Source organism: Diachasmimorpha longicaudata, chromosome 3 (genome assembly GCF_034640455.1).
Source record: "Diachasmimorpha longicaudata isolate KC_UGA_2023 chromosome 3, iyDiaLong2, whole genome shotgun sequence".
In the NCBI taxonomy this organism is placed as follows: Eukaryota; Metazoa; Arthropoda; class Insecta; order Hymenoptera; family Braconidae; genus Diachasmimorpha; species Diachasmimorpha longicaudata.
Window position 1 is genome coordinate 7,966,749 of NC_087227.1, and position 23,518 is coordinate 7,990,266.

The 23,518-nt window shown below is 36.2% G+C and overlaps 1 protein-coding gene across 6 annotated transcripts; it reads left to right on the top strand.

Moving 5' to 3' along the window:
• Positions 1-62: 62 nt before the first annotated feature.
• On the top strand, positions 63-23,110 carry LOC135160053 (bromodomain-containing protein 2-like). Of its 6 annotated transcripts, none has more exons than XM_064116209.1 (18): positions 63-1,715; positions 3,870-4,146; positions 4,759-4,810; positions 4,915-4,956; positions 5,457-5,900; positions 6,024-6,644; positions 6,968-7,045; positions 7,528-7,623; positions 7,704-7,951; positions 8,035-8,185; positions 8,395-9,232; positions 9,389-9,538; positions 16,436-16,506; positions 16,598-16,706; positions 16,841-17,728; positions 17,947-18,089; positions 18,222-18,668; positions 19,001-23,110. In XM_064116209.1, the coding sequence occupies exons 2-18, from the start codon at positions 4,136-4,138 to the stop codon at positions 19,064-19,066; spliced, it is 4,455 nt and encodes a 1,484-aa protein (XP_063972279.1). In that variant the 5' UTR covers positions 63-1,715; positions 3,870-4,135; the 3' UTR covers positions 19,067-23,110. The 6 variants fall into 6 exon arrangements, with proteins under 6 accessions (XP_063972279.1, XP_063972283.1, XP_063972278.1 ...); XM_064116213.1 differs by lacking the exon at positions 3,870-4,146 and having other exon boundaries at positions 8,395-8,638; positions 8,696-9,232; XM_064116211.1 differs by lacking the exon at positions 63-1,715 and adding an exon at positions 1,716-1,844.
• Positions 23,111-23,518: the final 408 nt, after the last annotated feature.

The following is a 23,518-nucleotide window of genomic DNA, read 5'->3' on the forward strand; positions in this document are numbered from 1 at the left end:
CCCTTTTCCCCAATTAAAATCCCAAAACTCCAACATCCCCTCCCCAGGGCGCCATTTTGCCAGCATGGCGGGACCCGGGGTGACGCGACGTCGAAAAAGGCGGGGAAGATTCCCAAAACCCTCGGAAAATCGTCCAAAAAATTTTCCGACGGTTTAAAAAATGATTAAAATAATTGTCGCATCAGATTTTTACAAATAATTGTTTGTTTATCAATTGTATCAGTGATACGTCATTCCGCAGTGCATCTTGGGTAATAGCGCGGAATGACTGAAACCGGACCATACCCCCACTCTATCCCCTCCTCCAATGCGAAAAAAAACCGCGAATATCTCAAAGAAGAATCAAGAAAAAAATTTTCAAGTCCCATTATAAATAATCTAAACATTTCCACCAACATTAACGAAACCTGCCAGCCCCTATTAGTCCTACAAAAACGCTCACCTTTTAATTAATAGTAAATAAAACCCATTAGTCCTTACAACCTCACAAGCCATTTCCTCAATTTTGGAGTTCAGTAAAAATTCATTTATCAGCAACAAAAATCCTGTCAATGCCAACGGAAGCCGCCAGTCTACATTAACAACAACTCGGATGCCAGCTATGACATGATCAGGAAGGAACCAAAAATTAGAAAGAGAGAACCCAATGACTCCCCAACCAACAATATTTCAATAATATATCGACAACAACTAACGTTCTGTTGAATGTTAAAATAAACTGGTGAATATTATTTGCTGGGTGAGATTAAGAAACGGGAATTGGATTTTTAATTAATCCACCCGTCGAATTGAAAATGAAAATGAATCACTTCCTTCCGTAAAAGGGAAGAAATCGAAGACAACCCGCATTTACAAGAAAAATATTCTGAAAACCAATAAAATTTCCAGTCCCTTATTACTAATATAAGAAAAATTGTCTTGAAATTATGTGCAATAAGAAATGTAAAGGCTCCATCCTCATTAGCAGGAGCAGGTATTGCAAAAAAAGGATAAATAATCTTCTTAGTATTTTGCAAAATCGTTTTATAACATGGCGAAATAGAAAAGGGTGTATTTTCAAATGTTCAAATGCCTCATTATCCCCACCATTTTCCACTCCAGCCAATCCCGTTTCGCCCAATCGGCGGTCCTGCCGCTTTACGTATATAGGATGGGAGAGTTGGCACACCCAACTAGTGTGCGTCTGTGTCTCAAGCGTACTCTGAACCCAAGAAACGCTGGAACAGAATCTCGTAGCCATTGTTGGATATCCGAAGCGATCGTTACATTCTCCCTCGGAGAGTGTGAAAAATTCTCGGGGAAAAAAAGTTCACCCTGTTGGGAAAAAAAAATTCATTTCTCACACCTAATCACCGTTAAAATTCGTTAAAACATTTCCCGAAAATCATGGACAAGTGTTCGCTGAGTTGGTTAAAACCCCGCGCGTCGTGTTAAGATGAACTGAACGTTACCACGGCGTTTATTGAGTGAGATAGACGCATTCGTAAAAGTGAGTGGTAGTGACAAACGGTGGGAGAAACAACTTCGGGGTCGGCCATAATACCCAAACGGACCAACCAAACTCATCAAGGGAGAAAGCGCTGTGGAATTATCGGCGTTAAGGCGTTGTGCGTGTGTGTGTCCAACAATAGCCAGTGGATTTATGGAAATTTTTTTATGGATAAATATTGTGTGCACGAGTGATTTTTGGAGTTTTTAATGGAATTTTTAAGCAGGTAAGAATCAAGTTGGTTTCTCACTTGAGTATTTGTATGGCGCGGAAGGGGGTGGAGGGGGCCCTTGGGAGCTTTCTTCGGTGGGAGCACCGCCATGTTGAATGAATGGCGATGCCTAATTGTGTGTCTGTGAGTAGAATTTTACGTTTTCGAGGGGGTTTTCCTTTTTTCATAGTTTTTTTAATGAATTTTTTGGGCGTACGGCAAGCTCAGGGGGTCTGACAATGTTTTTATAGAAGCTAGACAGATTTTTAGAGGACTGGGAAACGACAGTGGAGGGATGTGGGTGCGGGTGATACGTGCTCGGGTTGCTGGAGGTGTTGATGTGGGTTTAGAGGATATTTCGTAGTTTTCTGAGGGATATTTTTCTAGTGGTGGCCGGGTCTAGGGGGCTCGAAGGGTTTCTCGACATGTTTTTATTGATAAAAGGGGTTAAGGTACTCGAGGACTGATTACGAGGTGATGTGTTGGGGGACTCCTCGTGGAGGTTTGGGCGGCGTTTCTGGGCTGTTCGTGGTTTTCGACGATCCTGGGGTTTCAGGATAGTTTTTAGTCGTGTAAATGGTCTAGAGGGATTCAGGGGATCTCATGGGAAACTGCTGAACGTGATGGGGTTGATCGCAGGGACATGGATCTTACTTGGCCTACTTTGGAGACCTACTTGAGAAGGTGGTTTTCAATGTTTTATGGGTTTTGGGGAACACGGGAAGCCGTAGAAGCTATTTGTAGACGAGTTGAGATTTTTTTTGGGGTTTCAAGGGGAGAAAAATAAGTTTGATCTTTTGGATTTCTTTAGTGGTAAGAAAATTGTTCAAGGTTGTGAAAGCTGTGTAAAGATATTGTTGAAGATTGTAGGGATTCGCAAAAGGTTTAAGAGTTTAAGGGCAATCTCATACGTAGAAATAGTTTTTGGCGCCTAAATGGTGGAGTGTGGGTCACTTCAATGGACGAGGTTGGCCTCTTGTATTGAAAAGATTGGAAAAGGTTCAGAGAATTGTTCATATATCATGGCATAGATGAGGAAGTTGTTATTGTGGCCAAGCAATTCTGCAATAGGGGATCGATCCTGAGTTAACTTGTTGAGGGAACTCCTCGTGAGGAGGTTTGAACGGTGTTGTTGGGCGTGATAGGAGTTTCAGAGGGTCTTAGGGCATATTCAGACAGTTTTCATTGATACTATTGTTCTAGGAGGGCCTTCAGAGAATTTTGATGGGTACAGACGTTTAGGGGGACTTACGAGCTCCAAAGAGGAATCGCTACATGGAATGGGGATTGATCGGGGGAGAGTGGATCTTGGCCTAGTTTGGAGACCTACTTGTTAGGATGATTTTCGGGATTTCAAGGGCTTCGAAGAATACGCGAATCTGTAGAGGCGATTTTTAGAGGGTCTGAGATTTTAGTTAGAGGCTTTTACGGAGAAAAAAATGAAATTTGGTTTTTGAAGATAGGTTCAGGGGGAGAGATGTTACATAAAATTTTGGAAGGTTTTTTCTCGTGTTATTGAGATTACTCGGGATTGGAGACAGGTTTCTGGGGCCAGAGACACTTTGACACGTAAACATCATCTTTGGCGCCTAAACGGTGGTTAGGGGGAGGGGAGGCCGTCACTGATGTGGAATTTCTGATGAGGTTATAGATTTTTGCTAGATTTGGGATATTTTGCTGCCACATGATTAACATTTTGCTACGTTCAATTTAGTTTTAATCAAGTTTTATGATAATATATAACTAATGATTTCTCAGTCAAGTAATGATTCAACTTTCATGATTTTGTTTTCATGAAATGTAAATGAACAAAAATGATTTTTTAAATGCTAAAGCAAAGTAACAAAAGTGGTTAAAAAAATAGTTTTTTTTGGCGCCAAAAATCATCATAAATATTTCATTATTGCATTTAGTAATTCTATATTTTCGAATATGATTTCAAGGCTTCACTCATAATGTATGTAATTTTATGCTGTAATTTTTTCTGAAATTTCTGGCGATAAAAATAATTTGTTTTATTGTGTTGGGGATAATTATCACTCCTTACTTGAGGAAAATTGGGTTATTTAGTCAATTCATGATGATTTGTTGAATAATTTCTGATGAGAATAATAACGCGTTTCATTTTATCAGTGGAATCTTAAATTTTGAATAATTTTGTTTATGCAGATGTTGCTATCTCGAATTCTGGGTGGAGTACAGGGGTTAATCGTTGGTTTACAGGGCTGACATATCAAGTAACTACCTTCTGGTAGGCTATTACTTGTTGTTATGCCTCAACACCATCACCGAGAATTGGTAATATCTTCGTAAAGGAATTTTCATGTTCAACAATGATCAATTGTATCATTGTCACCTCGATTGTTGGTGAAGCCTCGTAGCATTGGGCATCAACGTAAGGCAGTTGTCTGCTACATTGCATTTATGTACCATTTATGTCTGAAAGGTAATTCATATTAATATTTTGTTATTATCACATCAGTTCAAGGAGGATGAGATTCAATTTGTCTTGTTTAATCGTTAATATCTACTGATGGAATGAAGCGTTTTCAGTGAGTCAGAGCGCACTTTAGAGTCCATAATTATGTCTTCAAAATTACCAAAAATTATTGGATTTCACTCTGCCGATTCAAAGTTATTGATGATTGAAAAAAGTTCATCGCATGAATATATTTCTAAAAGCTGCCCAAAGATCAATATTTATCAATATTTCCATTAATATTTTTGTCTGTGTTCGTTCCTTCATAAGATAATTGACAAATTGTCAGAAGCTAAAATCAATTCGCGAGAAATTTGGGGTTTTGGAATTTTTAATTATTTATCTTGATAATGATTCATGCCGAATAAAAATGATAATAGTAATTAGTTCCGGTGGAGCAAGTTCACGAATATATCCACGATTTTCCTCCAAAACGCCGGATTGTCCTGATAAAACTAATCGGCTAACGAATAATGAAGTGATTGAAACTCAACATCAAATTTTCATTATTAATTATTGTTTAATAAAATATCGGTGATTATTTGGAAATTCTAACGGACTTCTATCATTGATTTTCAGAAACGAAGCAACCATGCAGCAGCAGGTGGACACCAATTCGCAGAATAACTCTGTAAGAATTTTCTCTTTTAATTTCTCTAAATTTCATTTATAGTTTTTGTAAGCTCTCGTATGTTCAGAAAATAATATGTTGTTGTTTATTCATTGAAATTACAGTTAGACGTGGAGGAGCGCGAAAGGCTGTGTAATATACCGAAGGTAAGACTTCAATTTTTAATAATTCTCAAATGTATGTTTTTTGGTTAAAAATTCAACGACAATGTTTGCTTTGACCACTAAAATAGTTAAACTTTTACGACTCGACAGAAACTGTCCTCTTAGGAACTATAAATAAACTATGACAAGCACACAACTTCCTTAGACATTTATAAAATCGATATGCACACGTGAAAAAATCACTTTCCATATGTTAATCTCTTTGTAATTATTTAATTTCATCGAAAATTCCAGAATAATATTTACGGTAAATTACATTACCTCTCAGTCCATAGATAATTACGTAATTTACAAAGGCAGATTTTTTCTTGAGAGTTCCTATAGAACGTAACTTTTTTAGAATCATTTTAAAATAGTTGTAAAATTTAGATACGAAAACCCATTCTTCATTCTCCAAACTGAGGCTAAAGACCTATCTTAATTGCGTCATTCCATCGTTAGTACACGAATTTAGAGAAATATCGTTTTTATTATTTTATCAGACAAGCGCCCCTGGAACGACAACAGGAGCAAAATTTGTACCTGCGAAAACTCCACCGCCTCGCGATGAGCCGACAGTCGAACCGGTCAATGGCATTGTCCAGCCACCTGTGGTACCACCACCCACGAGGCCAGGAAGAGTGACAAATCAACTTCAGTTCCTTCAGAAAGCTGTCCTAAAACCAGTATGGAAGCACCAGTTTGCTTGGCCCTTTCAACAGCCAGTGGATGCGAAAAAACTGAATCTACCGGATTATCACAAGATAATAAAACAACCGATGGATTTGGGGACGATTAAAAAGCGTTTGGAAAATACGTACTACTGGTCAGCGCGAGAGGCCATTCAGGATTTCAATACCATGTTCAGAAATTGTTATGTTTATAACAAACCTGGGGAGGATGTCGTAGTCATGGCGCAAGCCCTTGAGAAACTATTTCTGACGAAGGTAAAATCATGTGTCATTAATTAATTGATAGAGAACGAAGGTGAGAGAACCTCGTGATATTGAAATAATTTGCACTTATCTCTCGTGTTAACGTTTTAATAAATGTATTGAATTCCACCTCAGGTAGCACAAATGCCTCGAGAGGAGATGGAGTTAGAGGCTCCTGTGACAAAGGGTCCGAAAGGAAAAAAGGTAGGTCGTGTGGCACCGCTGCCAGGACCACCGGCGCCAGGAGCGGTGCCAGGTCCAGTGGCAGGTGTTGGTAGAGGCCGTCCATCATCAGGTGCAGCGACAGTATCCTCAAGCGTTCCCAATAGTCTCCCTCCAACGGCGACAACAACAGGAACAACTGGAGCTGTACCAATGCCACCAATTGGCACACAAGCACCACCAACTGTTCCTGGTAGCACCAATACCACGACAATAGCTCCTCCACTGACTATTAGTGTCATACCAATGGCAACCCACAATTCTTTACCCCAACAAGTTGTTCCACCAGCCACTGGTTATCATGCACAACCGGCCATTGAACCACCAACACCACCAGTACAGCCAACACCTCAGGTAGCAGCAGCACCTACTGTTCTGCCACCATCTCAACCAGCTAAACTCAAGAAAGGAGTTAAGAGAAAGGCGGATACAACTACACCTACTGCGAATTCATTTGAACCTATGTATCCTCCGATGGACTCGAAAATTGCTAAAATACCAACGAGGAGAGAGTCCGGCAGACAGATCAAGAAGGTAAGGAGATCATTGTTTTTTTTTTCTTCACAGTTTTGTTTTATTATTTTTGAAGATTGTTTGAGGGTGAATTTGGAGATTCGAAAATCACGGGGACATTTTCTATTATCTTTTCGGGATTGATACTTTATTCGGAGTTTATTTCACTCAGGGGTGTTTCATCATTTGTGCAGCGCAAATATGTTGAATATTAAATGACAAAATGTATTTTTTCATCGTTACATTTTACTGTTGTATTGTTGTAATTGTCGTCAGTTTGCATGTATGATCACGTCATTTGCATTAACATACTAACAGTGGGATTGATGATGGGGCTGTTTCAGCCATCGAGGCAAGCGGAAGACGGCCTTGTGCCATTCCACCAGGCCAACATGCCCCTCATGGGAGCAATGGCCCAACAGGTACACATAATATTTATCATCAGACATACTTGTGATTGAGTTGAATCAAATAATATAATATTTCAATCACATTGTGTTGATCCACCTAAACAATAACGTTTATTCTTTATGTGTATTTGATTTCACTCGATCAACCATCTATCTCACTACTCCATCTGTGATGTCTCGCTATGTTTTTTAGAATTTTTAAACCAAGTTCCAAAGTGTAACCAACAAGATTGAATTGAAAACAAATTTAAAAATTATTTCCATTTTTATTTCGTAAAAAAAACGATTTTAGTAACTGTTGAATAGTACCTTGAACAATAATTTCGAATTCAATGAGTTTGGACTTATCCTGAAGGAAATTAACTCCTGTTTACAATTAATTCAATTTTTCGGTAATCGACTATCCGGTTATTCAGCGTTAACTCTCTGGTCTTCCCTTCTTTCTCCATCTCCTTTATTTTCATCGTTAAAATTAATTGGAAAAATAATTATAGCCTCAACACGCGAGTGGAAAGTCGAAGGAGAAGCTCTCGGAAGCTCTGAAGTCCTGCAACGAAATTCTGAAGGAGCTTTTTTCAAAGAAACACTCGGTAATTATCTAGAATAAAAAGTAACTGAAAAATCCCTAGAAAACTCTTGATAATTATTTTCCTAATTTTTTTCTATCTAGGGCTATGCGTGGCCATTTTATAAGCCAGTTGATGCTGAATTACTGGGTCTCCATGATTACCATGACATCATAAAGAAACCGATGGATTTGGGTAGTGTGAAAACGAAAATGGATAGCAGAGAGTACAAAACAGCTCAAGAATTTGCTGGCGATGTCAGACTTATCTTCACAAATTGTTACAAGTACAATCCACCTGATCATGATGTCGTGGCGATGGCGAAAAAGCTCCAGGATGTTTTTGAAATGAGGTAAGAAATTGTTTGTTCTCATTGTCGTCGAAACTCTACTAGACTTTTTCGAATGGATAAAAAAAAATCACCAATCTTTATAGATTTGCCAAGGTCCCGGACGAGCCCATGGGCAGGATTATGGCGATGAAAGGTAGCAGCAGTAGTGGCAGCAGTTCAGGGTCTGATTCGTCGTCAGAGACTGACGATTCTGAGGCTGAAAGAAGAGAGAGGCTAGTGGCGCTTCAAAAAGAGGTAAAATTACATTTTCATTGGCAAAATTGGTAATAAGGAAAACCTGATAATTTCCTCTAGTTGTTGCTATATAAAAATCAAAACATCCAATCGACTACAATATTGAAATTTCTAGTCATGAATTGTGTCGTTACATAGTGATTATACTAACATTTATTAAAACTATATGGTGGTACAATAGTTATCACGTATAAACGTTTTATTTTCAGCTGAAAGCAATATCCGGACAGATAGAGAAGCTCGTAGAAGAGTCGGATCGTAAGAAGAGTAAAAAGAAGAAGCCGGAGAAGACGAAACCAAAATCTCTGAATCGTGCCCCAAGTATGGGTAGTCACAGTGGTGCCATGGAAAAATTGATGAAGCCTAACGTTGGAATGGCAAATGTAACAGACAGTGCTCACGCCAGTATAGCGAGTGTTGCAATGGGTGGTGGTGATCTTAAACTACCATCAGGTATGGGTGTTAATGTAGGTATGGTTGTTCCTGATCATCATCAAGGAATGTCAGCAGGTGGTGGTAAAGCACATGCAACAGCATCAGCAAGTGCCAAGCAGACTAAAACAAAGAGCCGGGGTCCAGGTAAGGCAGCTACCCAAAATGCAACTCAGAAGAGACCAAAAACAAATAGCAGATCAGCTGGTGCAAAGAAGAAAAATGCAACGAGTCAACCACCACCAATTGCTTTTGATTCTGAGGACGAGGACAATGCTAAACCAATGTCTTATGATGAAAAGAGACAATTGTCATTGGATATCAACAAATTACCTGGTGATAAGTTGGGAAGGGTTGTCCATATTATTCAGTCGAGGGAGCCATCGCTCAGGGATTCCAATCCTGATGAAATTGAAATTGATTTTGAGACACTCAAGCCTTCTACACTGAGAGAATTGGAGAGCTATGTAGCGTCCTGTTTGAGGAAGAAAATTCATAAGAAGTTGAGTGGCAAGAGTAAAGATGAGCAGATGGCGGAGAAGAAACAGGAGCTTGAGAAGAGGCTGCAGGATGTCACTGGACAACTGGGCAATGTTAAAAAGGCACCTAAGAAAGGTAAGAAATACTTGAATGGATTTCTCATGCAATGATAATTCTTGGATTTCATTGCTTAAATATAATTTGAATCAATACTTGAATTCCAACTTTAAAAAAAGAAATGCAAATAATGAAGAACTTGACTTAAATATTTCTATTTTATCCACTCCACAGAAGACAGCAGTAAATCAGTTGATGTAGTTGGGCCAGGTGGTGCGAGTGGGCCATCGCGGCTGTCGGCGTCGAGCAGTAGCAGCAGTGACAGTGATTCCAGCAGTAGTTCTCTATCATCGAGCTCCAGCGATTCCAGCGACAGTGAAGCAGGTTAGATAATTACTTCATAAAAACAAAAACCAACTTTTGCAATAATCACAAGCAAATGAATGATAGGTCAACCCTAATAGGGAACAACAGTGGAGGCACTTATTTTTGCCAATTGAAATGAATGCCTCCAGTATTTAATACGAACTGACAATTTTTTATTACGCAATTTCAATTTTTTTGTGGGTAGTATTTGCGATAATTAAATCATTCATGCTGATTAAATGAATCACTACGAGTTCTTTAATGGATATATTTCTCGTTCTTTGACAATTTCAATTGTAAAATACAAAATTTTGATGATTTCCATCTATTTTTTGAGTTTATAATATTCAAAATGAAGGGCAAATTCTAGTCTTTTGATGATCAAATTGTGGTTTTGTTTATTTTACAGTTTTGTTAATTAATTAAATCATTTTTCATTTTTGTCACACATTCATTAATGTGTTGATCAATTATTTGATTCACAACAGAGTATTCACTTCTCTTCTTGATAAATTGTAAATATGATTTTCTCGTGAGCTCAAAAATCAACAACGACCACTAATTTAGTAATTGAGTGGTTAATTAACAATTGTCAAAGACGTTCAGTAAATGAAAATATGTTATAACTTGAAGCACAAAGTATTATCGCAAATGCCTTCAATTCACCCAAATGAACGAAAAATACTTCATTAGAAAAGAAAAAAGCAAATATATACACATATATCACTTATTAGGACGGTGTTGATCACTAATTAACGGTTTCTAAACGTTAATGACCAAAAGTCCATCTTCAAATGGAAATTAAATGTCCAGTCCTCCCTGAAACTCATACATCACAGAAACAAACAATTGTAAATTAAAGAAAATCATTAAATTAAAAAGTAATCAACTAATTATAAACAATTGTTTAATGAACCAATTGTGTAAATTCTAATATCACGTTGGTAAATCCAATGTGTATAATACGTAATATATAATGACTCTGGACACTCAATTTTCACTTGAACAATCAAATTAATTTAAGTAATTGTAGCCAATTCTTTTCTCTTGTTTTATTTTTATGGAAGATGAAAAAAAATGATAACAATCACGAAAAAAAAACATAAAGTGCAGGTGAGCTAGTGGAGTGCAGACTGTGTTTAGAGGATACCATATGCCATATACCAGCTTTATTTAATTAATGAATAAGCATTCATTAACGATCCAAAGTCAATGACGAAGTTGACAAAAGACAATTCAAAATAATTCATTGATTCCTTTTGTCGTTTTTTGCATGACACGAATAAAACACATGAAAAATTCGATGATCATCGAATTTTTATTTATTTTTTGGCATCTACCATATCAACCAGATGTCAGCTATTTTGACCATGGGCAAGAGCCCAAGGAAAATGGCGGCTAATAGTGACAAAAATGATGAGAACTAATTTATATAAAATAAAAAAATCTTTCGCAATCGTTTCACTCATATACTTATCATTTTTTGGTTAATTTTGCGATAATTAAAAAAATGAATGCGTGAGCGACGGGGCCGGGGGGTGGGGAAGAGTACGAGAGTGTGTGAATTAAGTTGAGAATTTAATTAATCCATTGCCAGATTAATTGAATGATAATAATAGGAAGAAACGACGATCTTAGTTATTTTTTTATTATCGTGGAAAAAAAATTCCAATGCCAAAATGGCGGAATCAGCTGATATCACGTGATAGAAGCGGCAAGGCTCGAGTGCACAGGACTGCCCAGTCCCTAATTTACACATATTTATTTCCTTAGAAACGATGAATTAATCAGGATATTCCTGTATTCAATCAATCAATCGGGATATTCCTGTATTTTTCTCAAACAAATATTTACAAAAAAATGCAGACAATGTGTATGGTGGTTGGATATTTTTTCATTGAATTAGGGGGACTTTAGCATGAATGAAAATTCTAAAGGATAATCTTTCTCAGCCAAGAATGACCAAAAATTAATTCCCTGAAAATCATTTCTTTTTGCATTGAATTGAAAGAATTTTGAATAGCTAATGGATTTTATCCAATGAAAAATATGAGAAGTGGGACAATACATTGTGAGACAGATTAACGGAGAGGATTGAGGATGATTTTATTGGAGGGTTTGGGGTATTTGGGCTGCTTTGGAGCCCTGGTCAGAAGCTCGTTTTAATCATCGATTTGTACCCAAATATAAGTTACCGGGATCTCTTGAACGTTAACATTAGCAATTATGCTCATATCTATCATCAGTAATCACTTTGAGCTGTGGTCACTGGTGCCAGTGGTGGACTTGTAATTTCCATTAACATGGTAAATTCGTTCAACTCGATCTTCAGTAGACTTGTCAATTTAAGTTTATTGTCTACCGGATGGACAGGAACTTGAGCCTAAAAAATGTAAAAAAACTCTACCGATGATCACCTGAATTCTAAATCCTTCAGCTACACCAACTGCGCTGAGTTTACTTTCCACTAGTTCCTGGATAAATCAGCCTAACTAGCCATTACCTCCATCAAACTTGTTTCTCTCACTGACATGTGCTAAATTTTGTCGAAAAATTTGACTAAAAAGCTTCTGACCAATATATCAATCCTCAAAATATCCTCAACCGTTCAATAAAATCCCAATTAATCCATTTCAACCAGAAGTTATGAATCTTGAAATTCAGGATATTGACAAAATCAACCAAAAAATAAGGAAATATACTGAAACTATAACTAAAGAATAATAATTGACGACGCTTGAGATACGACGATAAGGAAAGTGAAGATAAATGATAAAATCGAGGTGTTAAATGAAGTTGAATAATTGGTTAACAATTAACAATAATGCATAAAGATGAAACTGGCCTCCAAACACATTGTTTGCACTCCGCTAAGCTTTTCTCCGGTGATTAAATCATCAGTTAATCATTAATTATCCTTTGTTTATTTATCCGCAATTAGATCATTTATACTACTTTTACATCTCTTCGTAAACATGATGAAAATTGTCGATTAATTATTATTAATTGGAGGTAATTTGATGAATTGAAATTGATCGATCGGTGTGGTTTTACATGCCAAAGGGAACGACTTGTTCAAGTAATTAATTGATCTAGATTCATTAACGACTCAATTGTTGATTACTGAGGATGGTTATCACCTGGTGATTGTGTATTGATGGTTAATTGAACAAATTAAATGGGATTTTTTGTTTGTTTTTTATTCCAACAAATGAATGAACACTCGTCCTAATTAACAAATAAATTAACTACTGAAGATAAACAAACGTTTTAGAAGTCTTTTATACGCGATTTTTCGAGACACATTTAGCTATAGGGTCTAATGAACAATGATAAATATTTTTTCTCCCCTCCCTTTAATTCTCTCTGTTTTTATATTTCTATGTGTAAATGTCTGCTCCGTACGACGAGTTTTGTTGAGAATATCATGTAAATTTAATTGATTAATTTACTATATAAATATATAAATATATATATATAGAGAGGGAGAGAGAAGTAATATAAGGAGAATTATGGACGCAATTCAGATAAGGTGCTTGATTAATTGGCACAGTAATGAAGTTAATTTAATTGATCATGGATTCATTAGTTTGGGAGGAGGAGGAGGAGTGTGATGGACCATTCTCAGTGCAATAACTATTTTATTCAGGATAAATTTACCGCGAGAAAATTTAAATAACAAGCTTATCAAAACTCATGGCTATCGAAAATTCTTTAGACAGCGATTCCAACCGGTGGGAAATTGATCGATTTGTAAAAAACAGTTGAGAGTCATCTACCAACACTCAGTTTTACTGAACGTTGGCTTTACCAATGATGTCCCCGTTGTCAATTTTTTTTTCATTTTTACGTGACGAATCCTCGGGAGATTTTGTGATATTCGCGATAGCCTTGTATCAACAATGGTGAATCCTCAATAATTTTATTTTTTCGTGATTTTTTGTTCTTCTCGAAAGCGGAAAAAAAATCTTCAAAGTGAGAAACTATTTGGCGAAATTATATCATTGGATCGAACGAGAAATAAAATTTGAAAATGTCCATTTCACCTTCTCCTCTTTTTTCGTAATTATCTGGAGTGAAAATTTGCCCTTCTTTAATTTCTTAGTAGCCGTCCATTAGACGGAAGCGGAAATGATTTTGGGACAACCCGAAATAGTTCTGCTGTCACACGCTGGTCATAGTTTGATCGTTCTCTGCGGTGTTTCTCCTAAAATCCAAAAAATCATTTTTTCACACGCAAAAAGGGGTTTTTGATGTATTTAAGGAGGATCGGGATCACAAGGGCTCATAACCAGCATTTGGATTGAATATTCTTCGCAGAGGAGAAGGAAATCAATTTCATAGGACGGTTACTAATAGTTTACTTACTATGAGAAATAACGGAAATTTTCACTCCATCAGTTACGAAAAAAATTGACAAAATTAACGAGGTCTTTTCGTTTAATAATGAAAAATGATATAAATATTACGAATCAAGGGTGGAAATTATAATTGCACTCGAGTACAATTAAATATTATTTAATGCACTCACAACAGCGTACTTAAAGAATTTAAGCGGTAAATCTGATGATTTGATTGAGAGAAAATTGATTGATTGAAGTAAACAGAAAAAGAAAATTATAAACAGTGTAAAATGAATTTAATATTAGTACCAATTCTGATCGATCAAAGCTCGGTCAGAATGTGTTCGTCGATTTTTAAGGAGATTATAAATTACGTCATTTAAGGATTTATATGAAAACAAAAAGTGAATAAGTAAAAGTAATGAAATTTTCGTGAAAAAAACTAAAAAGATTAGACGTTTATTTGTAGATTTGATGGGCTAGTTTTTGGTCTTTGATGGGCTTTAAGTCTGTTCCGGGTGATTATCAATATTTATGTACGTGGACCGTATTTTTTGGGAAATTAGATAGATTGATTATTTGCACCGATGATTTTCGTCGAATTTCGCGCAAAATTGATTTTTTTTTCTCTTAATCGTCCAATTATCTCCATAATGAGTGGGTCTATGGGATAATATCTTAGGAGACTTTTTACGAGGAATTTAAATTCCGGTGAAAATGGTCTTGTGACATTTTTTCATAGAACTATTAATTCCAGAGATACGATAAAAATTATGAGATTTCGTTTATTCCTAGCAATTAGATTATTAAAAACCTAGGGCATTTAATATTAACAAAAACCATTCGTATTGCCTTCCGAAAATTTCCACCAATTTTCAACTTCCATTCTTCCTCAATTATTGAACATCAACGATGAATAATTTTCGATAAATAATTTTCCATTGTTTAATGAAGGAAAATACGTGAAAATATTCTAAAAATCGGACGTTTTTCAACTTTTTTCTTCGAGTTCGAACTTTAAATTATTTATGAAGCATTCATCCAGCGATGTTAAATAGTAGAATCCACACTCCATAGTCAAAATAGACAACTAGTTTTCCGGATAAATAACTCATTAATTAATTTATAAACCAATTAAATTCTGGTTTCTGTTCACTTCTTTTTTTCATCGTGACACGTTTTGTAAATACTTTGACATGAAACAGAAATGATGGGGAAAAAAATATAATAACGCTAATGTATCATTAAGTATTAATAATAGATTAAGATTGAATTGAATAATTTTTGAAACGATTATGGATGAAAACGGGAATGTAAATTGAATTTTCCCTCGGATTTTCAGTTTATTGATATTTTCATATGAATATTGAGTGGCTCGCATCTCTTCGAAACCCCAGCAAAATCATTAACTTCATGCTCTTTCAGACACTGGTGTACGTAGAGATCTGGGAGCAAACTCACTTCAAACTTGGAAAATTGTCTATTCAAAACCCTAGTCACAGTAGCATTTTACCCTAGTAGATTGGAAACTGAAGTTGTTGAGCTGAATTTAATAAACAGATGGAATGAAGTGAATTTATGACTGGGGATTTGAATCATAGATTTTCTTAATTATCCACAGCCCTATCCCAACTCCCGATGTCGAGCCATTCACGACCGATCTCACATTTTGTGCTACGACGAATGATTTTTCTCCTCCCCCCAAACAAATTTTCCCAGCCCGAGAATTTCCTTTGAACTAATCGTAAAATTATTCGAGTTTTAATTTACCCTAATTTACCGTAAATAGAGAATACATTAATAACTAATGATAAAACATAACTAGAGAGAAAAATAATACTGAGAGATGTTTTATTCTTTCGTTGGGGTGGATCTTCATGAATGAAAAACAAAAAAAAATGATAAACGATAGAATAATAAAAACGACGAATGCTGTGTGTGCCCTAGTGGTAAAAAGAATAAAATCATTGTAATTTATTGCGCAATTGAAACGCAATTGATTTAACAATTGGAAAGAAGTTATTATGGATTAATGTAGAGTGAAATGAGAGAAATGTTGTTTTGCGAAAGATTTTTTAATTAATATAAACAAAATGAAAAAATGAAAGCAGTGAATCATGAGATATGAAAGTCCAAGTGGGTTGAGAAATAGTGGAGATCATACGATTGAGATATTTAAATGAAATGAAAAAAATGCAAAAAAAAAAACATTGTTGTACACAGTGATACAATTATAATATAAGTATATGAATAAAATCTATCAGTAAATATATGGCGATTTATTTTATTATGTATTTCTTTAGGTTTTTATTAATATGGCTGGTATCCTCTGACGCATTATGTCCTTCATTTAGTTCCTAATTTAGGTTATCAAGGAACATTGTCCAATGATGAGCATTGGTAAGAAAAAAATTCACTCATTTTTTTTAGTATGTTTGCTTTCAAATGAATTTTTGTCCATATTTTGTTTTGTTTTTTTTTTTTTTTTTTTTCATTTTTTTTTTTTCCATAATGTGTTTATAATAGTCTGTAGGTTGCCGAATATTAGATGAATATTTTCACGAATTTTTAGGTAATTCAACGAGTCGTCCACCTCGAAAGAAAGCGAAGAAAACACCTGGCAGCGGAAATCTCACACTTCCGGTATGAATCACTTTTCTTAAATTTACGTTTGAAAAATTGCATATTTCTTTTGTTTGTTTTGATTGTTACTAAATTGTTTCTATTTACTCAGGCAAATCACTCAGGGAATCTACTGTTGAACAATCAAACGAGTGGAAACATAACTGGACTTGTGGTGAAGCCCGTCTTACCGCCGTCCAATCAGCTCTCATCGGATCAAGGTAAAGCACCAAGACATGATAAAATTTTCATGAAATCTCAAACGTAAATCCAGTCACAATTCCATAATTCTAGTTATGATAGTTTATTCCTCTAGTTAGAAAATTTTGTTAATATTGGTAAATGATTTCCTTAGGAGGTAATCAAGCAGCAATAGGTGTGGCAGCAGTAACAGCAGCCCAGGTGATGCCAGTGGCCAGTCATGCATCGATGCCGGCTCAACCGCAGAGGCAAACAGCACTGGCTACTCCAGCACCGGCTAAAAAACCAACACCTCCACCACCAGCCACCTCAAATCCGCCCACTCCATCGGTTACTGTACCAACACCACCACCATCAGTGACACCAACAAGTATCAACACATCGGTACCCTCTCCCGTTGTAACGCATACACCCCAGGCACCTACCAGTGCTTTCCCAGCTGTTACAGCACCCTCGGAAGCTGGAGGCATCGGTCAGCCGGATCTACTGGCAACTTACAATTCATTAGCATCAATACCAACGAGTCAGTCATCAGTGGACGCCCAAAATAACATAAAGAAGGATAGCCACATGCCAATGGTGCCGAGTATGCACCCACTGACACCCAACAACACGAATATGAACATTCTCCAGGACATGAAAAATTCAGTGAACATGATGCCATCGTCCTTGCCGTCGACCCTGAATCTAGCCGGCCTCAACATGTCCAATCTTGGGCTCAACCTACAACAAGGAATGAGCCAGAATCCAATGTCCCTGCACAATCAGCTTGAGAGTATGATGAATACATCGAATCTTCAGAACTCTCACAGTATGATGGGTACATCTCAACAGCATTCAAACGGTTTCAAGAGGGACACATCTCCTCAAAATTTACTGAATAACAATGGCATCCCTGGTATGGCTCTGGGAATGGGTCCTATCAGTTCGATATTTGATCCACCCATGGTCCCCACCATGCCAATGATTCCTCAACTTCCGGCTAAGAAAGAGGAGAAAAGCATCATTTCGCAGTCACAAATGGCACATAAACCTATGGATGGTATGTTTTCCATTTTCATAATTTTTTTGTGGGACTAGGGTAGTTAGGGAAAGTGACCAAGTAACGTTTTAATAGTTTGATAACAGCAGATTTTCATGAAAAGCAATTACTACTTGCTTTGCTCTTGCTCCTATTCCTGACAAAATTATAATATTGCTTTATTAACACCTCACTGATTGCTTGTACTAATCAAAACTTCTTAAACGCTGACGCTATAGCGGGAGCTTTCTTTGCAGAAATGAATGCCCTAGGAATGCCCCCGATCAGCAATCATGGGGGTGGACAGATGCCCTCTGAGAAGAAGATGACACCTCCTGATTCCAAAAATACAGCTAATTTTGCTGCCGCTTTCAAGAATAAGGTAAATACTTCATAATGTCTCTCATCATTACTTAACTCACAGCTAAACGAATACAAAGAATCAAATTTCTTCAAGTGTCTCTCGCCCTAGTTTTTATCCATAAAATTTACGCAAATATTTTTCCACAATCAGACGGTCGAGCAAAACGTGAAGAATGCCTCGTCATGGTCATCGTTGGCGCAGGCCTCGAGTCCTCAATCGACCGCTGGCAGTAGCATGAAAACGGCAGCAAGGGACTCTTTCCAGGCATTTAAAAAACAGGCGAAAGAGAAGCAGGAGCGCCAACGGCAACTGGTGGAGCAACAGGAGTTGAGGCGACAGCAGAAGGAGCAGGAAAGGGAACGCCTCAGGCAAGAGAATGAGAGGAGGCAGCGAGAGGAGGATGACGCCCTGGAGAAGGTCATGAAAACAGTCACTGATCAAGGTGCATCCATGCCAGCAGCCACAAGGGCTGAGGAAATCAAGGTCTCCACTGAGACTGACAGCAACAGTCCGAGCCAAACGTCAGGGTCTGATAAGGCTGCTGCCGAGAGGGAGAGGCAGAGACAACGGGAACAGGAACGTCGACGTCGGGAGGCGGTAAGTTTATTATTTTTTTCTTCTTTATTCGTACGGTTGATTTTTTTTTGTGGCTGGTCTCCATCTTTTGACCTTCAGTGGTTGATAACCACGTTCATTGGATGGTTTTGAAGGGCAGAAGATCTTGAAACACTTTTGGATGTAAGGGTCCGCGTTGCCGCGAGGGGATATCGAATTATTTTGTCCATTCATTTTTTTTCCTTCAGCTTCCTCACGCGCTTATGAATTTTGATCTATCAAATCCCTTCATCAACTTGATAACTTCATTGCGAAACCAATGACGTGGTCTCAAGTAAATTTTGCAATATCCCTATGAATTTCGTATTTTTCAGATGGCCAACAAAATCGACATGAATATGCAAAGTGACTTGATGGCAGCATTCGAGGAAACGTTATAATATTCCTCACCCCCAAGGACCATCTATAAGGACACTACGCCCTGCGTTCGCAGCCCGCTTAAGCCCCTCGTCCCGTTCAATGCTCGCAACACCGGCAAGAATGCCCGGAAATTACATTTTTGCCAGTGTTTTGTGCTCCCATGGACAATTCTGAGTGATGCCCATCCACTCAGGCCCAAAAATAGAAAAAAAGAATCAGTGAAAGACAATTTTGAACACGGTAGTTCTAAAATGGAAGGGAAAACGTGGATAGTTGATTGAAAGCGATAAAGTGATCCAGAAAGACAGTGTGTTTGTGTTTTCGACGGATACACGAGCGTGACCCAATGTAATTAGTAAAAAAAAATACTTACAAAACGCTACTCTCATAATTAACTGATTTAAAGAATTAAAAGATAAATCACAAGAAGACGACAGAGGAAGCTTCTAAGGAACCGACATAATTGTGTTAAGTTTATCGGTTTTGCTAAGTTTGTACTTTATGTAAATTTCAAGAGGAAAAAATCATTAAAAAATTAATTAAAAAAAATTATAAAATATAATGAGACGAGTGATATCTGAGATAGACGATGAGAATGTGTGGTGAAATGGCAGGAAAAAAAAATAAGAAAAAAAAAATTAATTAGTCATATAAGAGAGAACTTAAAGTGTAATGATGACGAGTATGACGTGTACATTTAGTTAAGTTTTATATTTTTCCACAATTCAGTCATTAATCGTTGGTAGGAGTTTAGTGAAGGTTTTGATGATTTTCGTTCCTCTGACGATGATTATTCAGTTATTGGGGATTATTAGTTGTCATTATTAAGGTCTGAGTGCTATTTCAGGGGGGAGGGGGGTTGGGATAAATTGAGGAATCCGTTGGGAAAGATAGGTAGGACTTGTTGAGTCATTAATGTGCAAGGATACCTAATTAGATGATTTTTTTTTGAGAGAAAGAGAGAGTGAATGGAGGAAAATATTTATGACGGATGTGATGAGGTGAATGGGATTTTTTAGAGAAAATGTCAAATTAGATTTACGGAGATGATTAAAGCTTGAAAAGTGGAGATAATGTTATAATGGAAATATATTCAGAGCTTTTTGTAGGGGACTAATTTGCCTATGAAAAAAAAGTCTTTCGATATTTCCTCCTGGTATCGTTCCTTCTCGGGATGATTATGTATTTGGTAGAAAAGTCTCATTCACTCGTCGCGTTTCGTGAATAAGCTACATGATTACATAAATAAAATTAAAATTACTGGGAATCGGTTTATTCCCAGAAGGTCGATGTTTTCGGTATGATTAATCATCCTTGAACAAATGCTGTCAATTATTACAAGAATAATGAATGAGAAGGAGAAGGAATATTTCAATTCAATTGATCGGAAGAAGAAACACTTTAATTTTGTTTCTTATCCAAGGAAAGTGAAACTTCCTGAACTTTTAGAACTTTTCATTTCTCTTTGGATGGAAAATTCAAGCAATACATTGAACAATTGAGGATATTTCTCGTTTATAAACTTTGCAAATGAAAAAGTACAAAAAGTGATGGGAATATTTCTTTTGTATTTATAATTAAAACCACGATTATTGAATTCACTTTTGAATAAATTTGGGGGATATGTTCTCGAGAGAGAGAATATTCAATTGAGACGTGTAACTGAAGTTAAAGTTGTAGTTTAGTCGCCCTAGATAATGATTATAATGATGATAAACAGAGTTGAATAATGTGAACTGTAAAATATTAAATTATTTTGAAAAATCTCATTTTTGCTATTTTTTTTGCCAGATTCATGATTTTTATTGTGTTCTTTTAATTACTATTTTTCATGAGAATCATTCAACAATTGATCAATTCAGTAATTGATTCATCGATTAGTCGATATTGCAATAAATAAAATAAATTCTAAAAGAATTATACTTGTTTTTTTCTCTTACTCTTTACTTCTGCTCAGTAAGAAATAAATAGATGAATAAATTCATTTGATTCAAAAAAATCATTAAAAAATATCTCGCAATTATTCTTAAAAAATAATTAAAGCGAATGAAAAAAAATATTCAAGTGATTTTAGATGGAAAGAGAATGTGGAATGTTAAGTTAGCGAGTTACAGGTAAAATTCTGAAGTGAAGTTGGCGCTCTGTCATTATCTCGGTAATGAGTGATTTGGGGAGGAAATGTCTTGAGACTTTTTTGTAGCTCGCGGAATTCCCTATAAAAATGTAATTTGATATTTTCCTCCCGGATCGATAGTTCTCGAGATAATCGCAGAATTAGAGAGCTGTAAAATTGATTTTGGATTGCTCACTTCACCGATGAATTCGTTTATATGTCAGACAATTACTTTCTGATTTTTATTAATTAGTTGTTAATTGATAGGGTATAGACCGTGTCATGTATAGATTTAAGTGTATAGGTAGAATTTATAAATGTGAGAAAAATATATATAGAGAGAGAAAGGGCGGCCTCTTTAATCGAGAGTACACAAGTGAATTTATGACGTTTCAATCATGACTTTCATTTATTTTCCCTATTTCTGTTATTATTATTTAATTAATGGGTATGTTAGGGATTTAGGGGAGACTGTAGATGAAAGTCTTAGTGGTGAAGTGAGATGTAAAGAAAAACTATGAGAAAAGATGAATTTTTCATGAAAATAAATGATGCATGACAGGTGAACATTGAGCTCTGGGGTAAAACGAGCTGAAGGAAATGTGAATATTATTTCAATTTTACACTGCAGGGCATTCCCTAAGTATTCAACGAAGTCTCTCTCTTTGCAGTCCGTCCCTTACCCCTCCCCTTGCCCAAATAGCATGGCAGAATCGATATTTTCCTTCACCGCGAAATCTGGGGGGAAGAGTGGAATAAATTTGACATTTTATCTCATCGATGAGTCGTTAACAGAGAAAATTCCAGAAATGATTTCTTATATGGAACTGAATCCCCCATCTAAAGTAGCTTCTGATTTATCTATCTCTTAACCCTCTCGTCAATGAGATATTTCATTAACAACAGATAAACGGTAAAAAACCGTCAATTAAAATAAAACTCATTGCTTATATAATCATTATTTCATTAATGAGTAGTGTTGAATAAAAAATGCATGTAGAGCTTTTTCGTGGCAAATGCAATTCTCCACAAAAAGTAATTTCCTATTTTCATGTCAACGCATTCATAACCGAGATAATCAAGCAATCAAGTAGTTCTAAAAATGAAAAAAAATCGTCAATTCATGACGTTTCGCCCCTTTCCCTTCAAAATCTCAGGTAACTCTCGCCCCACTCCCGCCCCTCAATTACGAACTGAAGAGTGTAAAAAAGGCTTCCAAACCCTCATATTTCTACCCCCCCCCCCATTGTTGTTCTCCTCTAATTACCAATTACTAATGATTATTGTTATTTGAATTAAATTGCCCCTCAATGATTAAAAAAAATACAAATTAGTGGAGAGAGAGAGAAAGAGAGAAATCACTTCTCTCCACATGAAAAAAAAACATTAAAAAATGACTAATGAATAGAAAAAAAAATTAATTAACATCTGTACGACGATAGAATTAAGTGAGAGTACGTGTGATAGATATTATAGCTGTACAATACACCATTTATAAGAATTGTAAATAGAAATAACTCGTAAAAACTGGGACAAAAACCAATAAATTGGCAGCAAAAATTGTATAAAAGCCAAAAAAAGAATCACCATTTAAATAAAATAAATTAATGAACTTTGTAACATTAACGTGAGGTCGATAGACAGAGTGTAAGTTATTACCTAGATCTCAACGTGAGTTTAATCTCCTACGAGCTAATGAATTTGCAAGAGTTACGAATAGATGATTAAGTAAACACCAAAATCACTCCTGTCAGAAGAAATAAATTTTTATAAGTTCCCACTGGCGCACACTATCTCCAATGGCACATGAATTTAGAAAGAAAGGAATTATATATTGAACTTAATTTTAATTGACTAATTAATCGATGATTGATTATTTATAGGGATTAATGATGATGGTTGTACATAAATAATTAACTGATGAAGTGAAATAAATGGCTAATAAAATGATTATGTGGATGTTTTTCAATTGAGTGCATGAGGGGGTGATAGTTATTAGTTTTTAGGAATTCAGAATGTTTTTCTGGACATTTTTTGGACGTCAGGAAAATCTCGCATGATTACCAAAGAAAAAAAGGATTCGTAAAAATGTCTTCGAGAAATTTCGTTGATTATGTTGGCGAAATACCGTCCTGTTCGAAAAAAGGTATTCGTCCGGATGATAAAGGAACATATGGCAGTTTAGATAATATAATTTAACCGTTTGATCAGGGGAATTTTGTAATGGATAACATTTTATAAAACAATCTTTTTAGAGTAAGATTTTTCAAAAAATTGTTGAATTGTTAAAATTCAATAATTTTCATCTCCTTCTCGTCCAACAGCAGGAGCTTCCAATCGTCAGATTCTGTTGATTCGG

Coding starts and splice junctions, on each gene's coding strand:
- LOC135160053 (XM_064116208.1), top strand. Junction 9,539..16,435: donor TTCCAGCGACAGTGAAGCAG/GTTAGATAATTA, acceptor ACGAATTTTTAG/GTAATTCAACGAGTCGTCCA. Junction 16,707..16,840: donor TCAGCTCTCATCGGATCAAG/GTAAAGCACCAA, acceptor TGATTTCCTTAG/GAGGTAATCAAGCAGCAATA.